The sequence below is a fragment of the Lonchura striata genome, unplaced genomic scaffold, assembly GCF_046129695.1.
Source record: "Lonchura striata isolate bLonStr1 unplaced genomic scaffold, bLonStr1.mat Scaffold_82, whole genome shotgun sequence".
Lineage (NCBI taxonomy): Eukaryota > Metazoa > Chordata > Aves > Passeriformes > Estrildidae > Lonchura > Lonchura striata.
The window spans coordinates 5016140-5038538 of NW_027461187.1; the positions used below are offsets into that span (position 1 = coordinate 5016140).

Below are 22399 nucleotides of genomic sequence, written 5' to 3' on the forward strand. Positions count from 1 at the left end.
TCCTCTCTATCAGTTTGTGTGTCCACCTCCATCTTCTCCTCTCTGCCTGCCACAGCCTGCAGAGGTAGCAAAACCTCAGAGTGGGGTCCCTGTCCCACCCCATCCCCCCAGAACTCCAGCCCACCCGGGCAGCTGGGGGGATCCACCTCCATGGAATGGCACCATACCTTCCTCAGGACAAATGTCAGCATCCTGCAGGGATGGATGGCACAATCCAAGCCTTAGGCAGCTCTGGAGACTGATGATAGGAGGTATTGGGGCAGGAACAAGAAGGGTGACAGGAGCAGCAGGAGCAGCGTGCAGCGTGTGCTGAGCCCAGGGCCAGCAGTTGTGTTGTGCTGCTTGCTGGCTGCTGGCAGTTCCAGATGGGACATGGATTGTGACATGACCATTGAGCTAGAGAGCCTTTGGTTCCATGCTTAGCAACGTTCCCCCAGAGCATGGTGCTCAGAGCCCTGTTCCCAAGGATGGAGCATCCACAGCCTGGGCCAGTGCCTCAGCACCCTCAGTGGAAGAGAGCAGCTTCCTCAGATCCAACTTCAATCAGCCTCCTGCAGCTGAAAGCCGTCCCCCCTTGTCCTGTTGCCACAGGCCCTGTGCAACACTCTGTCCCAATCTTTCTTGTGGCACCCTTGCAGTGCTGCAGAGCTGCAGTGAGGCCTCCCCAGGGTCTCCTCTTTCCAGGCTGAGCATCCCCAGCCCCACGTGGACAGCAGGCAGTGTGATCAGGGGGAGTCCAGGCTGGAGTCAAATGGCATCAGGAACGGAGAGATGGAAGCTTTAGGCCCAGCTTTGCCTCTAAACGTACAAAATTAATAACAGTGGAGGGCAAGATGGTGGGACACTGGTTCTGCTCTAATTGGTGAATATAGTCTCTGTTTTTTTCTCTTTTTCTGTCATGCTGATGCAGGTTTGGCTGTTTGAAAGGAAGCTTGGCACAATATCCATTGTCTTCTCCATTTGTGAAACACCGAGCAGAGTCTGGGCAAGCTGATGTTGCAGAGCCAAACCTGCCAATGTACTGGTGATCCTGAGCCTGGAGGATTCCATTAAACCCAGCCAAAAGTAATTTCTGGAAAGTCAAGCCTGGTGTACATTTTCTTGAGTTTGGCTATGCCAACTTCACCTGAGTCTTATAAAATAGCAAACAAAAATCTCAAACCAAAACTGACGTAACCCAGAAACAAACACACCCACGCAAAGCAATCAAACAAATAGATTTTAAAAATCCAAATAAAACCAAAGGGAATGAGGAATTAGTATTAGTTTTGAGTTCATCACAGCAGGCAAATGGCTGCTTTCCACGGGACCACCATAAAAAGCCACAGATAGCAGCTGCTCCAAAATACACCCAACGGGAGAACCATCAAAGTGATACATAGCAACTCTGGGGGCAGCTGCCCATGAAGGTGAGGGATGAGCACACAGTGGTACAGCTCCAGCCTTCCCCACCCTGCAGGCTGCTCTTTGCTCCTGATGTAAGAGCCTTGCAGGACTGTGGCCCCTCTCAGTGCATTTTAAGTTATTCCCACAGCACTCACTTGAGCCACTGGCATTTCCAGAGCGAGATGCAGGCACAATCCTACTGCCTGCTGAGCCTCTCTGGGAGATCCTGAGCTTCTTCCTGCCTAGAGCCACAAAAGAGCTCAGGCTCTCCCTGAACTGGGTTTTCAGGGGAGGTTTCCATGTCCCTGCGAGATGTGTTCATCGTTCATCAGGCTGTGCCCAGCCTGGATCAGGGCAGCTTGGATGCCACATGGGATCCATCCTTTGCCCTGCCATGTGATCCTCCATGCAGTGGGGATAAAAAGCCGACACTGGGGAACCCCAGGTGCTGCAGCAGTGATATTTTTGGGAGAAACACGGAGCTGTGCATGGCCAGCTTGAAGTCTGCACTGGTGTGAGCACCAGGCCTTCCATGCTGAGCCCAGGGCCACAAGCAGTGCTCACCCTGGCTGGGACATTGAGTCCCAACATGGGATCCCATGGGACAGGGCACGCTGGGATTTGCCCCAGCAGCTACCCAGTGTGTCCAGAGAGACTGCAAGGAGACAGTGACCTCTGTCAGCGGGACCCTTTGAGTGGGACAACCACTGCTGGGGTGGCTGTGCCAGCTCCCCCATGAACCTCCAGCCCTGGGAACCGGGAGCAAGTGGAAACCACAACTTGGCCAATACTGCCTGTGCCTGAAGCAAATGGAAAGAGAACTGGGGTGGGAAAAATCACGGTTGTTTATTTGCAGAAGAACAGCAATGAAAACACAGAACACATTTAGATTTGTAAGAATATTTGTAATAACAACAGTTCATAGAAGGTATATACCTAAGAACATATCTAACAACAATATCTGAAATGTATTTACAGAAGGCAAAACAAAGCCCTAAAACCTATATCCTAAAGGCAACAACAAACTGTAAAAACTATGTACAAAAGGGTCGCCTCTCTGTCCGGGATCTCCATCAGTCCGGGAAGAAAAGCAGGTGCCATGGTCACTCCAGTCAGGCACAGAGGGCTCTTCCGTGTGTCCCCAGGCTGGCACAGGGGGACTCTGCTGCCAGAGCTGAGGCTGGCTGGGTCTGGGGGCTGGGCCCCAGGCACTGCCATGGGGCTTGTGTGGCCCAAAGCAAGCACAGGACAGGCTGGGCATGGCCACCAGAACCCAATGCATTGGGTACCACGTGCCTGAGCAGAGACCACCCAGCCCAGCCCTGCCCCAGCCTGGTTGCAGGGAACCCACTCTGCCTGTGGGGACCACATGCCTGCCCTGCTGCTGGCATCGCTCTTCATCCCAGGACCATGGCCTCCTCTTCATCTTTTTCATCAACATCCATGTCCTCGGTGTACTCTTCCTTGTCCACGTCCATCTCCTCTTCCACATCCACATCCACCTCCATCTCTTCCTCTCCAGTCTGTTCTCCATCCACCTCCATCTCCTCCTCCATATCAATTGGTGTGTCCACCTCCATCTTGTCCTCTCTGCCTGCCACAGCCTGCAGAGGTAGCAAAACCTCAGAGTGGGGTCCCTGTCCCACCCCATCCCCCCAGAACTCCAGCCCACACCCGGGCAGCTGGGGGGATCCACCTCCATGGAATGGCACCCTACCATCCTCAGGGCAAATGTGAGCATCCTGCAAGAATGGATGACACAATCCAAGCCTTAGGCAGCTTTGGAGACTGATGATAGGAGGTATGGGGGCAGGAACAAGAAGGGTGACAGGAGCAGCAGGAGCAGCGTGCAGCGTGTGCTGAGCCCAGGGCCAGCAGTTGTGTTGTGCTGCTTGCTGGCTGCTGGCAGTTCCAGATGGGACATGGATTGTGACATGACCATTGAGCTAGAGAGCCTTTGGTTCCATGCTTAGCAACGTTCCCCCAGAGCATGGTGCTCAGAGCCCTGTTCCCAAGGATGGAGCATCCACAGCCTGGGCCAGTGCCTCAGCACCCTCAGTGGAAGAGAGCAGCTTCCTCAGATCCAACTTCAATCAGCCTCCTGCAGCTGAAAGCCGTCCCCCCTTGTCCTGTTGCCACAGGCCCTGTGCAACACTCTGTCCCAATCTTTCTTGTGGCACCCTTGCAGTGCTGCAGAGCTGCAGTGAGGCCTCCCCAGGGTCTCCTCTTTCCAGGCTGAGCATCCCCAGCCCCACGTGGACAGCAGGCAGTGTGATCAGGGGGAGTCCAGGTTGGAGTCAAATGGTATCAGGAATGGAGAGATGGAAGCTTTAGGCCCAGCTTTGCCTCTCAATGTACAAAATTAATAACAGTGGAGGGCAAGATGGTGGGACACTGGTTCTGCTCTAATTGGTGAATATAGTCTCTGTTTTTTTCTCTTTTTCTGTCATGCTGATGCAGTTTTGACTGTTTGAAAGGAAGCTTGGCACAATATCCATTGTCTTCTCCATTTGTGAAACACCGAGCAGAGTCTGGGCAAGCTGATGTTGCAGAGCAAAACCTGCAAATGTACTGGTGATCGTGAGCCTGGAGGATACATTTAAACCCAGACAAAAGTAATTTCTGGAAAGTCAAGCCTGGTGTACATTTTCTTGAGTTTGGCTATGCCAACTTCACCTGAGTCTTATAATAAAGCAAACAAAAATCTCAAACCGAAACCGACAAAACCCAGAAACAAACAAACCCACGCAAACCAATCAAACAAATAGATTTTAAAAATCCAAATAAAACCAAAGGGAATGAGGAGTTAGTATTAGTTTTGAGTTCATCACAGCAGGTAAGTGGCTGCTTTCCACAGGATCACCATAAAAAGCCACAGATAACAGCTGCTCCAAAATACACCCAACGGGAGAACCATCAAAGTCATACATAGCAACTCTGGGGGCAGCTCCCCATGAAGGTGAGGGATGAGCACACAGTGGTACAGCTCCAGCCTTCCCCAGCCTCCAGGCTGCTCTTTGCTCCTGATGTAAGAGCCGTGCAGGACTGTGGCCCCTCTCAGTGCATTCTAAATCATTCCCACAGCTCTCACTTGAGCCACTGGCATTTCCAGAGCGAGATGCAAGCACAATCCTACTGCCTGCTGAGCCTCTCTGGGAGATCCTGAGCATCTTCCTGCCCAGAGCCACAAAAGAGCTCAGGCTCTGCCTGAACTGGGTTTTCAGGGGAGGTTTCCATATCCCTGCGAGATGTGTTCATCGTTCATCAGGCTGTGCCCAGCCTGGATCAGGGCAGCTTGGATGCCACATGGGATCCATCCTTTGCCCTGCCATGTGATCCTCCATGCAGTGGGGATAAAAAGCCGAGCACTGGGGAACCCCCAGGTGCTGCAGCCGTGATATTTTTGGGAGAAACACGGAGCTGTGCATGGCCAGCTTCAAGTCTGCACTGCTGTGAGCACCAGGCCTGCCATGCTGAGCCCAGGGCCACAAGCAGTGCTCACCCTGGCTGGGACACTGAGTCAAGGAACTTTGCAAGAATTGTTTAGCTTGGAAAAGCTCTCAGAGTTCGTGGAGTCCAACCATTCCTGCAGGAGTTCCAATCTCACCACTGAACCATGTCCCCAGGTGCCACATCCACACTTCTTTTAAATGCCTCCAGAGATGGTGTCTCCAGTGCCCTGGCCAGCCTGTGCCACTTCTGGCAACTCTTTTGTGAGGAAATTTTCCTAATATCCAATCTAGGGCTCCACTGGTGCAACTCGAGGCTGTTTCCTCTTGTTCTGTTGGTTGTTATCTGGGAGAAGACACTGCATACACACACAGACAGAGGGACAGATGGGCTCGAGGCATGGGAATTCCCTTTGACTCCTCAGGCACAAACCTATTGGATGGTCCTTTTTTTTTTACACAGCTGGTAAAAACTAAAGCAGTGACCTGTATCCTAACCAGGGAGATGGGGGTAGAAAGATGCTTTGAAATGGGATAAAACTTGCTGCCAGGCTTCCCTCTGTGAGCAAGTCCAATTTCTTTCTCTCTTTTTTATTTTTTTTTTTATTTTGGTCTGTGTTATTCCTCCGTGGGAAGGAGGCTGCAGGCATTTCCATTTTTTTCAAGTTACCTTCTGTACCTCCTGTGGGAGATAAAAAAGTGGCAAGTTCTTTAATTTCTTAGAGTTTCAGGCATGTGTCATGTAGCTGTGCTGCACCCTGGGGGCCAGGCTCTGCCTCTCTTTGCTCCTGCTGGTGTTTCCAAACTGTCCTCTGGGATCTTTATTTGCAAACCACCTTTCTGACCAGCTTCCACTTGCTTTAAAAATTCAGGACCACATTTGTGGCTGAAGAGGTCCCAGATCTGGGGAGAAGGATTTGAGTCGCAATTTGCATCACAGAGTTGTTATAGCAGGGAAAATGATGCATCCCTCCTGTGTCTGGAGCTGCTAATCTTGTTCTGAACATTGAAAACCTCTTCAGCTTCCCTCACTGAACCTAAATTTGCTTACTGCTTTGATTTCACACCTCTTTCATGCAAGCTTTTCCTCTCTCCTTGACTGGAATTGTCAGGCCTGAGAAATCTTGTTGAGCCTTGGGACAGTTCCCATCCTCTCTCCTGGCTTCCAGTGCTGCTTGTCATGATCTTGGGAACCTGAGCATGAGGGAAACTGGGAGGCGTTTAGTGAGAGGCAAAGTAAGGCACAGAGGTGAAAGTAAAAGTGCAGAGTGTGGGTTACCACAGTCTGCTGTGTTGTGGGGATCTGGGCCATGCCAAGTGATATTTTTCTGTGAGAATGGCCGATTGCTTCTGTATCTCCTCCTGAAATTCCTGTGCACCAGGGCTGGTGCTGGAAGTGCAGCCACACAAAGTCCCCACAGAGCTGTGTGGGACCCAGTGGGAATCATTTATTTGCTGCTTTTGATGAAAAGCTGTGACATGAACCTCAGTGTCAGGGAGGTGAGACGTTAATGCTCTGCTGTCAGACAGTGCCCACACAGGGTGTCTGGAGGCAAATCAGGAGAAGATGAAGAAAAACCAGGATTAAACCCCAGGTGCTACTGAACTCTATCAGAAACCGCTTGGAGTGAAGTCTGTGCAGTGACTGGGGAGAGCTGGATCAAGGGGCCAGCTCTGAGAAGTCAGTGGTACAGCAGTGAGGTCCTAATACAGATCTTTGCACAGAGATGAAAAAGTCTCCATTTACATGGTCTGAATGTCTGGGTCTGGAAATTCTGCATTGCACAAGCTGTGCTGAGCTCATCTGGCTCTGAAATATCATCTCTGCACCTCAGCCAGGATCAGCATCAGAGTTCTGAACAGATGAATTAAAATGAGACATAACCCAGAAGCACACCTCAGCAATACACATCTATGTCAGGTGAGGAGACCAAAAGCTTTCATTATTGTTCTTGGAGAATGAATTCAGCAATTTAAATATTCCCTCTCTCGGCATTAAAATACTTTAGTTTCACCTCTGTCCCCGATTATCAATGTCAAGTGTTCCTCTGGGTGGTTGGGGGTGGGTTCTCCCCCTGCAGCTCTCTGCAGGTTGGTGCTAATTAAAGATGTTCTGTCAGGTTCAGATGTTTTGGTGCCGGAGCAGGGAGTGCAGAACAGGGATGACAAGCGCTGACATTTGATGTGCAAGAAATTCCAAGGGACAAATTTGTGCCAATGAACATCACACCTTTAACTAGGAGGATCAATTTGTGTTGTGCTTGTACCAGAGTCTGGTGACAGAGGGGGCTTCCAAAGGAAATCTTGGTCCATGTAGGACCGAGGCCCCTGTGCTGAGGCTGCCTCCAGGCTGCTCCAGCCCCTCAGGATGCCCAGGAACAGGGGTTGCCCACAGCCCAGTGCACCCTCGCTGGCCCTGGTGTTAGCGTTCCGGAACACACATAATCACGGGATATGATTATATTCATGTGCTTTTACTAAGAGCTCTGGGAGGCAGGGGTACAGACCCAAATCTGACTCCAACATGGTTTTCAAGCTGAACGTATTTTATATTCTATCGTTACATAACTCACATATTAATTATTAAATTTATATTGTTCTATTATATAAATTGACTTGAGTTCCTTGTGATCTTTCTCAGGTCCCTGACCACAGTTTCTCATGATCATTCTTATGATTAAACAGTGATTATATTTAATTACTACACAATCATCACATCTAACTATTCTATCATTTATCATGTACTAGCTACACAGGTGCAGTTCTAGCGAATACAAGTTCTTCTTGTGCTTAGGGTATTTATTTTTACAGGGCCTATTAAGCTTATTTTTCCTGTTAACCCTAAATCCGTATGATTTTGAAACCCTTTTACTATCACTGGGGCTACCCAGGGAAGAGCCATGGATGAGGCTCTGCAGGACAACGCAGGCTCAGCCCTGCTCCAACATGGGATCCCATGGGACAGGGCACGCTGGGATTCGCCCCTGCAGCTACCCAGTGTGTCCAGAGAGACTGCAAGGAGACAGTGACCTCTGTCAGCGGGACCCTCTGAGTGGGACAACCACTCCGGGGGTGGTTGTGCCAGCACCCCCATGAACCTCCAGCCCTGGGAACCTGGAGCAAGTGGAAACCACAACTTGGCCAATACGGCCTGTGCCTGAAGCAAATGGAAAGAAACCTGGGGTCGGAAAAATCACAGTTGTTTATTTACATAAGAACAGCAATGAAAACACAGAACACATTTAGATTTGTAAGAATATTTGTAATAACAACAATTTATAGAATGTATATACCTAAGAACATATCTAACAACAATATCTGAAATGTATTTACAGAAGACAAAACAAAGCCCGAAAACCTATATCCTAAAGGCAACAACAAACTGTAAAAACTATGTACAAAAGGGTGCCATCTCTGTCCGGGATCTCCATCAGTCAGGAAGAAAAGCAGGTGCCATGGTCACTCCAGTCATGCACAGAGGACTCTTCCGTGTGTCCCCAGGCTGGCACAGCGGGACTCTGCTGCCAGAGCTGAGGCTGGCTGGGTCTGGGGGCTGGGCCCCAGGCACTGGCATGGGGCTTGTGTGGCCCAAAGCAAGCACAGGACAGGCTGGGCATGGCCACCAGAACCCAAGGCACTGGGTACCACGGGCCTGAGCAGGGACCACCCAGCCCAGCCCCGCCCCAGCCTGGCTGCAGGGAACCCACTCTGCCTGTGGGGACCACATGCCTGTCCTGCTGCTGGCATCGCTCTTCATCCCAGGACCATGGCCTCCTCTTCATCTTTTTCATCAATGTCCATGTCCTTGCTGTACTCTACCATGTCCACGTCCATCTGCTCTTCCACATCCACATCCACCTCCATCTCTTCCTCTCCAGTCTGTTCTCCATCCACCTCCATCTCCTCCTCCATATCAATTGGTGTGTCCACCTCCATCTCTTCCTCTCCTGTCTGTTCTCCATCCACTTCCATCTCCTCCTCTCTATCAGTTTGTGTGTCCACCTCCATCTTCTCCTCTCTGCCTGCCACAGCCTGCAGAGGTAGCAAAACCTCAGAGTGGGGTCCCTGTCCCACCCCATCCGCCCAGAACTCCAGCCCACCCGGGCAGCTGGGGGGATCCACCTCCATGGAATGGCACCGTACCTTCCTCAGGACAAATGCCAGTATCCTGCAGGGATGGATGACACAATCCAGGCCTTAGGCAGCTTTGGAGACTGATGAGATGAGGTTTCGGGGCAGGAACAAGAAGGGTGACAGGAGCAGCAGGAGCAGCGTGCAGCGTGTGCTGAGCCCAGGGCCAGCGGTTGTGTTGTGCTGCTTGCTGGGTGCTGGCAGTTCCAGATGGGACATGGATTGTGACATGACCATTGAGCTAGAGAGCCTTTGGTTCCACGCTTAGCAACGTTCCCCCAGAGCATGGTGCTCAGAGCCCTGTTCCCAAGGATGGAGCATCCACAGCCTGGGCCAGTGCCTCAGCACCCTCAGTGGAAGAGAGCAGCTTCCTCAGATCCAACTTCAATCAGCCTCCTGCAGCTGAAAGCCGTCCCCCCTTGTCCTGGTGCCACAGGCCCTGTGGAACACTCTGTCCCAGTCTTTCTTGTGGCACCCTTGCAGTGCTGCAGAGCTGCAGTGAGGCCTCCCCAGGGTCTCCTCTTTCCAGGCTGAGCATCCCCAGCCCCACGTGGACAGCAGGCAGTGTGATCAGGGGGAGTCCAGGCTGGAGTCAAATGGCATCAGGAACTGAGAGATGGAAGCTTTAGGCCCACCTTTGCCTCTCAATGTACAAAATGAATAAGAGTGGAGGGCAAGATGTTGGGACACTGGTTCTGCTCTAATTGGTGAATATAGTCTCTGTTTTTTTCTTTTTTTCTGTCATGCTGATGCAGTTTTGGCTGTTTGAAAGGAAGCTTGGCACAATATCCATTGTCTACTCCATTTGTGAAACACCGAGCAGAGTCTGGGCAAGCTGATGTTGCAGAGCCAAACCTGCCAATGTACTGGTGATCCTGAGCCTGGAGGATTCAATTAAACCCAGCCAAAAGTAATTTCTGGAAAGTCAGGCCTGGTGTACATTTTCTTGAGTTTGGCTATGCCAACTTCACCTGAGTCTTATGAAAAAGCAAACAGAAAACTCAAACCAAAACAGACCAAACCCAGAAGCAAACAAACCCACGCAAAGCAATCAAACACAGAGACTAAAATAGCCCAGATGAAACCAAAGGGAATGAGGAATTAGTATTAGTTTTGAGTTCATCACAGCAGGCAAATGGCTGCTTTCCACGGGATCACCATAAAAAAACACAGATAACAGCTGCTCCAAAATACACCCAACGGGAGAACCATCAAAGTGATACACAGCAACTCTGGGGGCAGATGCCCATGAAGGGGAGGGATGAGCACACAGTGGTACAGCTCCAGCCTTCCCCAGCCTCCAGGCTGCTCTTTGCTCCTGATGTAAGAGCCTTGCAGGACTGTGGCCCCTCTCAGTGCATTCTAAATCATTCCCACAGCTCTCACTTGAGCCACTGGCATGTCCAGAGCGATATGCAGGCACAATCCTACTGCCTGCTGAGCCTCTCTGGGAGATCCTGAGCATCTTCCTGTCTAGAGCCACAAAAGAGCTCAGGCTCTCCCTGAACTGGTTCATATACAGGAAAGAGGGGGCAGAGAAGAACATCAGGGATGCAATGGTTGGAGGGCTCAGGGGTGGTACACAGGGAAGGGACCAATAGGAAATGCCAGGGTGCATTGGTAGGGACATAAACCAATGGGAAAACAGGGAAGGGAGAACTCACTAGAACTTGGACAGATAAGGGTAAAAGGGTAGGGAAGGCCAACGAGCCAATGGGGAGCACAGAACTGCGACAAATTGACACAGTGCTGCAGAGCACCATGGGGGAAGATTCTTTCCCCACACTGAGCTGTGAGGAATGTCCAGAGCCTGAAGTACATCTCTCCAGGGGATTGCCACTGTTCTTTCCCCAGTAAGCTCACAGGCCTCCACAAACACACACAGGAGATGTCAGGGGCCGTTCATCATTTCTCTGCTCTCCAGCACCGAGGCAATGGACTCTGGCACAGCACTGAGTTCAGGCCCATGGGAACCACCCTAGACGTGGGGCTCCATGGAACTGCTCTCAGGAAACCCTCCAAGAGTTGGGGAGTGCCCCAAAACTGCCTCAGGAATGTGAGATACCCCAGCATCTCTTCATTAATGGAGACTATTATAAAACTCACCCAGTAATGGGCTCCCCCTATCTTAATCATCCCCAAATTTTTGCTGTCTCATTCCAGACCCCAGACCACATCCCTAATCCCTATCCCAACCCATCCCACCCCTCCTGGACATCATGATCCCTTCTCAAGATGTACCTCCCCCATTTTACACCTCCCAATCCCCATCCCACCCATCCCACCCCACCCAATGCCCATCCTGATTTGCATCCTGCTTTGCCCAATCCCCTTGCAACCCAATTTCACCCTGAGAGGCGGTGGAATTGAGTAATTTTGGGGTGGGATTCATTAGTTTTTAGTGGCACTGAATGGTTTTCAGCTGACAGATCAGTCCCTCTCATTTTTTGGAGAGCCAAGAAATAGAGAAAACTAAACCAAATAGCCCCCAAACTCTCCCATATCCTCACAGATATCTCCCAGAATCCAAGATTCCCCAAAACACAACTAAGATGTGAGGCTTTAGATGTGTTTGATGCATTTGTTATTTTAAACCCCAATTTTCTGTGTTTTGAATGGAGGAAGATAAAAGATAACTGGAGCAAAAATAAAAGGAACATCAGCCACTTCTCTCTGTGTATCACAGGGAATGTGGTCACCAGGGAGCTGATCAGGGTGGGTCCTCTGATGGGGATGCAGCTGGAGCAGCACACGAAGTTCTTCTTGCAGGCGGGGTTCTCACAGGGCTTCCTTTACTGGTGCCTCTGCTGGTGCCAGGTAAAGAACGAGCGGTCTGAGAAGCTCTTCCCACACTGGGGACACTTGTAGGGCCTCTCCCCAGTGTGGGTGCGCCGGTGCCTGACAAGGTTGGAGCTGTGCTTGAAGCCCTTCCCACAGTCAGGGCAGAGGAAGGGCCTCTCATCCGTGTGAATCTGATGATGTACAAAGAGATTTGAGCTGGTGTGAAACCTCTTCTGACAGTTGGGACACTCGTAAGGCCTCTCCCCAGTGTGGATGCGTTGGTGGGTGGCAAGGGCAGAGCTGCAGCTGAAGCTCTTCCCACACTCCCCATACTTATAGGGCCATTCCCCGGTGTGGATCATCTGGTGGCGGATCAGGGTTTTGCTGTGCCTGAAGCTCTTCCCACACTCCAAGCACTTGGAGGGCTTCTCCCCACCATTATGGTGCCCAGTGACCAACAGCTCCAAGCTCTGGCTGAAGCTCTGCCCACCTTCCTGGCCCAGAGTGGGCCTTTCCTCCTCAGAGCACCTTGGGCTGGCCTTGCAGCCCCTCCTCCTGTGAGATCTCCAGGGCTTTTCCTTCACGTTGGATTCCTGCACCGTGGAGCCGCTCAAAACAACCTCTTCCATGAGGTTCTGCTGCAGGGATTTTTCCTCCCTGCTCTCCATCCTCAGCTCCTGCTCTGGGGGAGGAAGGACAAGGAGAGGATGGGATTTGCCTCCGTGCAACAGGGAAGGGCAAGGAGATACCCCCAGTGCGTCCCCGGCAGGAGGGCACCGGCAGCGGGGCTGTCCTGCAGCTGGGGGCCATGCTGGGCTGGGAGATGGAGCAGGAGAGAGGGGGAAAGGGGCACTGACTTCCTCCTCACCTGACTTGGTGTCCCAGGGCATCTTCCTCTTCCTTGCAACCTTCTTCTCCATCTGGCAAATGTTTGGGTATGGGAAGTTCTGTTTTGGGAGGAAAACAAGGGATGAGCACATTGAGTTTTGTACTGGTTTGAAGGCAAACCAGGGGGAGAGTCTAAACCAGAATAATTGAATAAGAAAATTAAGATCAAAGCAATGATACAGAAACACTGGGTTAAACTCACAGAGTCAGGATATAACCTGACACCCCGTTGCTCAGGGTGGTGGTAGCAGTCTGATGAAATGGTGGCTGCAGTCCAGCTGGAGTGATGAACGTGATTCTGTCAAAGCAGTGATCCTGTAGAAGGGTCTGGTCTTCCTCTGAAGGTCCACTGGTGGTTATGGAGCTCTTGTCCTCTGGGAATGCAGTAGGCAAGGTGGTTGTGGTGTTGCAAATGGTGAGATTATATCCCGGCAGGAATGCTTGGTTCCTCCCCCTGGGCGGAGCATCCCACAATGGGATGATGACACTCAATGGCCCATTAACAGAAGATGGCCCCTGGAGGGCATTATCAGGGCTGAGCCATGGAAGAGATAAAGAACACTGCCCCACCTGTTGATAACAGTTTTTGGAGATGGGGACTGAAAACACTTTTGGTTACATCTGACACTGTAACCTGGAACAGTGAGGCAATCCCTGCTCGGGGTGGGGGGTGAACACCACCCCCCTTACCCAAACTGGCTCAGGTGTAAAACCCCCACCCTGGGAAGGCCACGCACACAGGGGACAATGTCACACTTGCCCTGCCCCAGGGGAGATCTCTGTCCCTGTCCCTCCCTTGCTCGCTCCTCTTTTTCTTTGCATCTCTCTCTACCTCACATTTACTGTTCAATAAAATCCACTTTGGATTTGGTCTTGTTAGCACCTTAATTGGGGCAGAGGCATCTCTCTAACAATTTTATTAACCAGATTGTGACATTATTTTGCACAGTGATTTCAGGGCACTGTTGTCTGACCCCAAGTGCCTTTGACAACAGCCTGGTTCCCTCCTCTGAGGAGCTCATGGCTCTTTCTAGAGGAACTCTTAGAAACCTGGATGCAGCTTCCTCTGAGTGACTTTTGGGAGAACTTATGAGGAAAATGGCTGTTGTGGGTGGCCAGTGTAAAGAAAATATTTTGTTTTCCTTCTTTGAATAGTTTGTTAAAATCACTGGAGGAAAGGGAACAAATGATACCAGCAAGATTGACAAGGATCATTCACCCCAAAGTGAAGAACACAAGGGTATTTAAATCCTACAAGAAGCCCAGCTCAAGTAGCTAAATTCCCAAATAACTCCTGAATTCACAGGCTTTGGGGGGAGAAGCATTATTTTCTTGATCCCTGTCACCTTTGTGACAGCTACACAGACCTTTCCCTTCCTTTTAATAATCTGTATTGGGCCAGATTTCCACGGTTTTTTTTGGTTTTTTTTTTTTTTTGGTTTTGTTTTTTTTTTTTTAAAGTTTAATTTCTGCTGAGTTTCTTTTGTCCAGTTCCCAGGGGATGCTCAAGGGGTCTCTGGTTTTGGTTTGGCCCTAATTTTCTTCTGATTTGTCTTTTTCACTTAGAAACACCTGAAAAATGACTAAAATTATTATTGACCAGAGATGTCAAAAGTCCCACCATTTAAGAGGTATTTGAGGTGGAATTTACTGTTAGGAAAATAGGGCCTTTTTGTTCATAATATAGAGTTTTCTCACATTCATAGAATAGAGTTTTTACTTAGAGTTTTCACTTGTCTGAATATGTTCCCATTTTGCCAGGCATTCCAGTAAGTATCTCTCAAGGACAATTCCGTTACAAACTTTTTAGGGAGTTGAAACTGTTTTAGGGAGTTGATGTTGCTAGGCACCTAAGCACCTAAGCGAGTATCTTTCAAGGACAGTTCCGTTACGGACTTAGCAAAACATGTACTCTTGTGAAATGCAAGTAAACGTGCCTAGAGATAACATTTCTTGTTTTGAGAAAATTCCCAGATCACAGGGACAACCTTGAGGAAGACTACTGGCCTTCATCCCACGACCACCAAGAGGCAGAAAACGACCACCTAGCAACAGAGTGCGCCTGCGCAGAAAAGACACCAGAACGTCACACATCCGGAAGAGAAGACCCAATAAGTGGGGGGGGGACGGGGGACAAAGGCGCAGTAGTTGGAATGACTGCCGCCCAGCGCAGCGCTGATTTGCTTTCGTTTTCTAACATTAATAAATCTTTTTAATTGGATTAGAAAGCCTATTGTGCTCGTTCATAACAATTTGGTGCCGTGACTCGGATCGGGGATCTGGGGAACCTCTCTCTGAGAGGGGCGCCACGATTCCGCTCCTTTGAGCGGACTCAGACCGGGGTTTCTACCCTCATCCCGACCGACGAACCTAAAAGCCTAGAAAGCGAAAGCAAGAAAGGGAAGCGGGCCCAGGGTACCCCTTAAATTTTGTGCACAAAGTCCGGACGAAGATGCAGGACGCGTAAGTATAAAGGGATCCGTCCAGGCAGGGTTCGGGATCCCGGAGTACGGCGAGTGTGTGTGTGAATGAGAGGAGAACCGGCAGCCGGATTCTCCAAGCGAGTGTGGACCCTTAGTAGTGCGTTTTTCAGAGCTCGCGAGGGCCTGGGCCACGAACCAGGGGAAGCGATTGTATTGTCGTGAGTGATTGAAGGTACTCCGGAGGACATGGGGCAGGGGAAGAGTAAGAGTAAATCCCCCTCCCCGGTGGGGGTAAAACTTCCCCCAATTCCTAAGGATAGTCCCTTAGGGTTTATGCTGACAAATTGGGAGCACTTTCCAGGGGCACCTGGGAAGGACAAGGCAAAGATGATACACTATTGCATAGAAGTATGGGGAGGACAAGAGATTTCTAAAGGTGTTTTTTGGCCCATCTTTGGGTCCTCAGAGGACTGGGTAAAGCAACTGTTGAATGGTTGGATACACGCTAAACAACCTTCTAACCCTGAGGAGAGTGCCTATGCCCGAGTCTGGACAGAAAAGCCGGAGGTGCTCGTGTTTAAACTCTCGGGGGTTTCAGGAGGAAAGAAAAAGAAGGGGCGAGCGGAAGAAGTAATTATTGCACCCCCGCCCTATATTCCCCCTGCGCCAGATGCACCCCCTCCTCCTCCACAATCGGATGGGGAAGAATCAGACTCAGACTCTGATCAACCCTCAGGCTCGCGTGGTCCTCTTACCCGAAGTAAGATGCAAGGCAAACTATTTCCTTTAAGGGAAATGCCGATGGGGGGACCACAGCCGGGGATGGGTTTATTTCGGTGCCTTTGAGTTCGGGGGATGTTAGAGACTTTAAGAAGGAAATGGGAAATTTGCTAGAAGACCCCCTGGGCGTGGCAGAGCGGGTGGATCAATTTTTAGGTCCTAATATATACACTTGGGAGGAATTACAATCTATACTTAACATTTTATTCACGGCTGAGGAAAAGAACATGATAAGAACTGCTGGAATGCGGGCCTGGGATGCCCAACCCGCACATGCCCAGCACCCGGCCGATACCAAATGGCCTCTCCAGAATCCCAAATGGAATAACCAGGATGCGGCCCATAGAGCTAACATGTGGGACTTTCGGACCATATTAATTGATGGCATAAAAGAGTCCGTTCCTAGGGGCCAGAATATAAATAAAGCATTTAATGACAGACAAAAGAAGGATGAAACCCCCACTGAATGGTTAGAGAGGTTAAGGAAAAGTTTTCAGCTGTACTCGGGGTTAAACCCGAATGACCCAATGGGACAGGCAATTCTTAAAGTTCAGTTTGTCTCTAAGTCCTGGGATGATATTAGGAGAAAGATACAGAAAATGGATGATTGGCAGGACAGAGATTTAGCAGAATTATTGCGAGAGGCGCAGAAGGTTTATGTTCGAAGAGAGGATGAAAGTCAGAAGAGACAGGTGAAAATGATGGTTGCTGCAGTGAGGGAAAGCAGGCGGGCGGAGGAAGGACAGAAGAGAGTCACTCGGAATAGGGAGGGTGACAAGGGAAAGGTAGGAGAAAGGGTGTGTTATTATTGTGGTAAGAAGGGGCATTTCAAGAAGGAGTGCAGAAGGAGGCTTAGGGACGAGGAGGAGTTCAAAATCGAATAGGGGAGTCAGGGGCTCTACTTTATGGGGACCGGGAAACATCAAAAAGAGCCCTTGATAAAATTGAAGGTGGGTCCTCAGGGCCAGGAAATAGATTTCTTGGTCGATACGGGGGCAGAAAGATCTACTATTCAATTTCTGCCTCAGGGCTGTAATTTATCGAAACAGACAGCCACGGTAATAGGGGCTAAGGGGGAACCATTTGAAGTACAAATTATTAAAGGGGTGATGGTAGAATCAGGAACTAAAATGGGGGTGGGTGATTTCTTATTAGTTCCTGAAGCGGACTACAATTTGTTAGGGAGAGACTTGATTGTTGAATTAGGAGTTCAAATTGAGGTGATAGAGAAGGAGTTAAAGATTAGACTCTGTTCCCTCCATTTAGAAGACGAAGAGAAAATAAACCCTGAAGTGTGGTATAATCCAGGGACCGTGGGCAAATTAAATATAACCCCATTTACAGTAAAAATCAGAAATCCCGAGGTCCCGGTAAGAATAAAACAGTATCCAATTTCACTAGAAGGGAGGAGAGGGTTAAAACCTGAGGTTGAAAGGCTGTTAAACCAAGGACTGCTAGAACCATGTATGTCGCCTTTTAACACCCCTATACTCCCGGTAAAAAAGGCAGATGGATCCTACCGATTGGTGCACGACCTTAGGGAAATTAATAAGCAAACCGTAGCTCGGTTCCCAGTAGTGGCAAACCCCTATACCCTTTTGAGTAAATTGGGACCTGAAAACGAGTGGTATAGTGTCATAGACTTGAAAGATGCCTTTTGGGCCTGCCCTCTGGACGAATCCAGTCGAGATTATTTTGCCTTTGAATGGGAGGACCCTGACACGGGGAGGCGACAGCAACTCAGGTGGGCGGTAAAACCTCAAGGTTTTACGGAATCTCCTAATTTATTCAGGCAAGCCCTAGAACAAATTTTGCAAGATTATAAAACAGACACAGAGGTAAAGCTAGTTCAGTATGTGGATGATTTGTTAATAGCAGGTAAAGAAGAAGACACAGTCCGGAAGGAAAGTATCAAACTATTAAATTTCCTGGGACTGAAAGGATTGAAAGTTTCTAAAGCAAAACTACAATTTGTAGAGGAGGAAGTTAGGTACCTGGGACATTATTTGAAAAAGGGAGAAAAGAGAATTGATCCAGATAGAGTACAAGCAATCCTATCCCTGCCTTTACCGCAAAATAAACGACAAATTCGTCAGATATTAGGGCTTACAGGGTATTGTAGGCAGTGGATTGAGAACTATAGTGGGAAGGCAAGATTTCTGTATCAAAAACTTACCCAAGATGGGCACCTTAAGTGGACAGAGGAGGAAAAATCTAAATTCCAAGAATTAAAAGAAACTCTGGTCCATGCTCCAGTCCTAAGCCTCCCAGATTTAAAGAGGCCCTTCTTTTTATTTGTCAATATTACAGATGGGGTAACTTATGGAGTACTTACCCAGGACTGGGCGGGGAAAAAGAAACCTATTGCATATTTATCTAAAATTTTAGACCCTGTAAGTAGGGGATGGCCGGGCTGTTTACAAATAATTGCAGGCTGTGCAGAGTTAGTAGAAGAAGCAAGGAAGATCACCTTTAATGCCACTCTGAAGGTGTTAACTCCACATAACATACGGAGTGTAATGCAGCAAAAAGCGGACAAATGGATCTCTGATGCCAGGCTCCTAAAGTATGAGGGGATTCTATTAGAAACCCCTAATTTCACTTTAGAAACCACCTCATTGCAAAATCCAGCCTCCTTCCTCTTCGGAGAGCCCGAAACTGAATCACTGATGCATGACTGTGTAATCACTATAGAAGAACAAACCAAAATTAGACCTGACCTAGAAGAAGAGGAATTAGAAACTGGAGAAAAATTATTTGTTGATGGGTCATCCAGAGTAGTCGAGGGTCAAAGAAGATCAGGATATGCCATAGTGGAGGGGCCTGACTTAGAAGTAATTGAATCTGGAGCCCTAGACAAAACATGGTCAGCCCAAGCCTGCGAGATATACGCTATCCTAAGAGCCTTGGAGCTATTAGAAGGAAAAGAGGGGACCATCTATACAGATTCTAAATATGGATACGGGGTGGTACACACTTTTGGGAAATTATGGGAAGAGAGGGGCCTCGTGAACTCACAGGGAAGGGACTTAATACATCAGAAACTAATAGTAGCCCTCCTGAGGGCTTTGAGAGGCCCTACCAGGATAGCAGTGGTCCATTTAAAAGGGCATCAATGGGGAATGGATTACAGGAGTAGGGGTAACAATGCGGCAGATTATGAGGCAAAGAAAGCTGCAATTATTAAAACACTAACTTTAAGTGAGGGAATTAGGAAGGACCTTGTGGATACCCCAAAGGACCCTGAGTCGACTACCCAGGATAAGCTTATATTTACAATAGAAGAACAGGAGAAGCTTACAAAATTGGGAATAAAAGAGGAATCAGGAAAATGGCTGTTAAAGGATGGGAGGGAAGTTCTACCTAGAGCCATAGCCCAGCGGATGCTCAGTAAATTACACCAGAGAACACACTGGGGCGCTCAAGGACTGGTGGATCACTTTGCCACCCATTATATGACGGTGGGCCTACATGACTTAGCGAAAGGGATTACTAGGAGTTGTCCAACCTGTCTACGGGTAAACAGGAAAAATCTAAGGAAACTACCCCTGGGTGGGAGGCCAGTGGCAAAGAAGCCCTTTTCAAATCTGCAAGTAGACTTTACTGAGCTCCCCAAGATAGGGAGATTAAAATATCTTTTGGTTATAGTGGATCATTTAACACATTATGTGGAAGTAATCCCCACTGCCAGAGAGACAGCTCGGACAGTAACAAAAGCCTTGCTGGAAGAAATAATACCTAGATATGGGGTCCCAGAGATGATAGACTCTGATAAAGGCCCACATTTTACTTCAAAAATAACACAGATGCTAGCAGAAGCTCTGGGCATAAGATGGGAACAACATACTCCCTGGCATCCACAGAGTTCGGGGAGGGTAGAAAGAATGAATGGGGAAATTAAGAAACAACTCACCAAATTAGTACTAGAAACTAAACTATCCTGGATAAAATGTCTGCCGTTGGCATTATTAAATGTTCGAACTCAGCCACGAGCTGATATAGGACTGTCCCCATTTGAAATGCTGTATGGGATGCCCTATTCCCTAGAAAGAGTTCAAACCAATCCTAACATTACTGATCAAAGTATTAATAAATATTTAACCACTTTAATGAAATATAAAAAAACAGTTATGGGAAAAGGGGATGTGGGCCCAAAGACCACCCCTAGATCTTGTGTTACACCAGGTACAACCCGGCGACTGGGTCCTCATCCGGAGTTGGAAGGAAGATTCAATCACCCCAAAGTGGGACGGACCATATCTGGTTTTAATCACCACTGACTCCGCAGTCCGCACAGCAGAGAAGGGATGGACTCATGCTAGCAGAATAAAGGGGCCGGTGGATCCAACTCAATTCCATACAGCTTCCAGGGAAACGAGCTGGAAAATTGACGGGAAGCCGGGGGATTTAAAGTTAACAGTAAAAAGGACTTACAAATAATTTTCATGAACACTATCAACTCTAAGGACATTTGGGTTGGAGATAACTGGGGACTGCAAGTACAACTAGTTGGAGAAACAAAACCCCCAGGATACTGTAAACGTCTAGAGGATTCAGCCCAGCAGCCCTTTTATCGGTTCATCCGACTTGAAAAGGAGCAGAGACCTTGGGAAGGGGAGGGCCATGCTGAACATCAAAGTATTAGAGTAAAGTGTAGCTGGTTAGATTGTCATTGCTACCCCTTTGCCTGTTTTTCCTGCAAAATCTGTAAAGGATTGTGGTGGGCTCACTGCAGAAAGGGGAGAGCTCCAAAAAGTGTATGTCAACGCTGCTGGCTGGAGCAGCGCAAATTGACATCTGAAGTACTAAATTACAAGGTTGCCACTCGGGAATTGACTAAAGGATCCCCTGAGTGGTGGGAGGTTTTCATAAAAGGAATAAACCCTGAATTCCACTGTTACCATTCCAATGAGCCCCTGGGTCCATTCCTTACAGATATAGTCCAGGTCAAGTGTCGCAAATTAGTCAAAAGGCTTAGGTGCGACACCCCACAGTTGAATACGAAAAACTGGAACTCCCGGAGATCAAAGTGGGAGAGAGGGAACAACCCCACCCCTGAAGAATATCTCTGCTGTCGAGAAGATGGCTTACCCTGTAACTTGTAGCAACCAAGTTGACAGGCGAGACAGAGAGGTAGGTAGTGGGGATGAGGGGCCCTCCAAAACCTTGAAAAAGAACGTAAATCATCATGGGTATGAGAATGGTGACAACGGAATGAGGGAAAATGGGAATGTAAAACTGAGCATGATAAGTAACATCCTCCCCTGCAGTGCGTATCACTCAATCCTATGGGTTTTTATGTTTGTATGGCTTCCCCTTCAGAGTACCACAGTTAATATACATGAACCCTTTAAATGGACCTTAAGCAGGTGGGAGGATCACGATACTCGTCATATTTTACAGACAATAACGGGACCTGGAGCACCGAGCTTTAAGATTGGGATCTGTGATCTAACTCGAAGTTTAAAATGCGGGCGGCTGTTAAATTTAACAAGCTTCTATATGTGCCCTGCTTCGAACCCAGGGAAGCAATACTGTAATTACCCTGAACATTATTACTGCGCCTATTGGGGCTGTGAAACAATAGCATCAGCGTGGGCTCCGGGTGGAGGATTGGACAAATATTTAAAGGTAGGGCATGGACCAGCAGGGTGTAAACAACCTCGAGAGTGGCCTTGGACTGGGAAAAACTTACTTGGGAACTGCACCTTTCTTTACCTAAACGTCACTCAACCAAGTGATTCTGGATGGTTAATAGGCAAAACATGGGGGGTTAGGCATTGGATAGAAGGACATGATCCAGGGAATCTAATTCAAATAAAAAAAGAGGTAGCGCCACATGACCCTAGTCCTATAGGCCCAAATTCAGTAATAAGCAATGACTTAAAGGAGAGTAATAAAACCAGAGATAATGTTATAAAATCAAACAAAGGTAACCAAGAACCTCAGCTATTAGTGCAGAAATATACAACCTTATGGAAAATTATGCAAGCTACTTTTGGAGTTTTGAATCACACTTATCCTAACTTAACCAAGGGATGTTGGCTTTGCTATATGATAAATCCACCCTTTTATGAAGCTATTGGGATTACATCTGAGGCAAGGGAAATAAATGGTACAAATCCAGAAGAGTGTCTCTGGAGAAAGGGGGGAGATAGTGTTTCAGGCATTACACTGTCCCAAGTTAGTGGACAAGGAAGGTGTGTAGGGAAGGTTCCAGCAGATATGCGACACCTCTGCAACACAACAATGAGCATTAGCAGAACAGACAAGCCTTCTGATTGGCTTATGCCAGCAGTCAATACTAAATGGGTATGTCAACAACTTGAGTTACACCCTGCCTATCGGTAAAAGCCTTTAATAATTCAGACTCCTGCATTCAAGTTCTAATAATCCCCAGAATCGTACACCATCCAAAAGAATACGTACTAGAATATCAGATGACCCCTGAACATTACCTGGTTAAAAGGGAACCACTTACAGCACTAACAGTAGCAATCTTGCTCAGCATAGGAGGAGCGGGAGTAGGAACAGGGGTCGCTTCCTTAGTAAGTCAAAACC

At 48.5% G+C, this 22399-nt stretch overlaps 1 protein-coding gene across 1 annotated transcript in view; it reads right to left on the minus strand.

The window, feature by feature from the left end:
• Positions 1-12109, minus strand: part of LOC144248742 (uncharacterized) — a 162039-nt gene extending 149930 nt beyond the window's left edge. Inside the window, exons 1-2 of the mRNA XM_077790736.1 lie at positions 11763-12109; positions 7881-7883 (exon numbers count right to left, since the gene is read on the minus strand). Coding sequence (XP_077646862.1) covers positions 7881-7883; positions 11763-12109 — 350 coding nt within the window. The remainder of the gene's footprint in view (positions 1-7880; positions 7884-11762) is intronic.
• Between the last annotated feature and the right edge of the window lie 10290 nt (positions 12110-22399).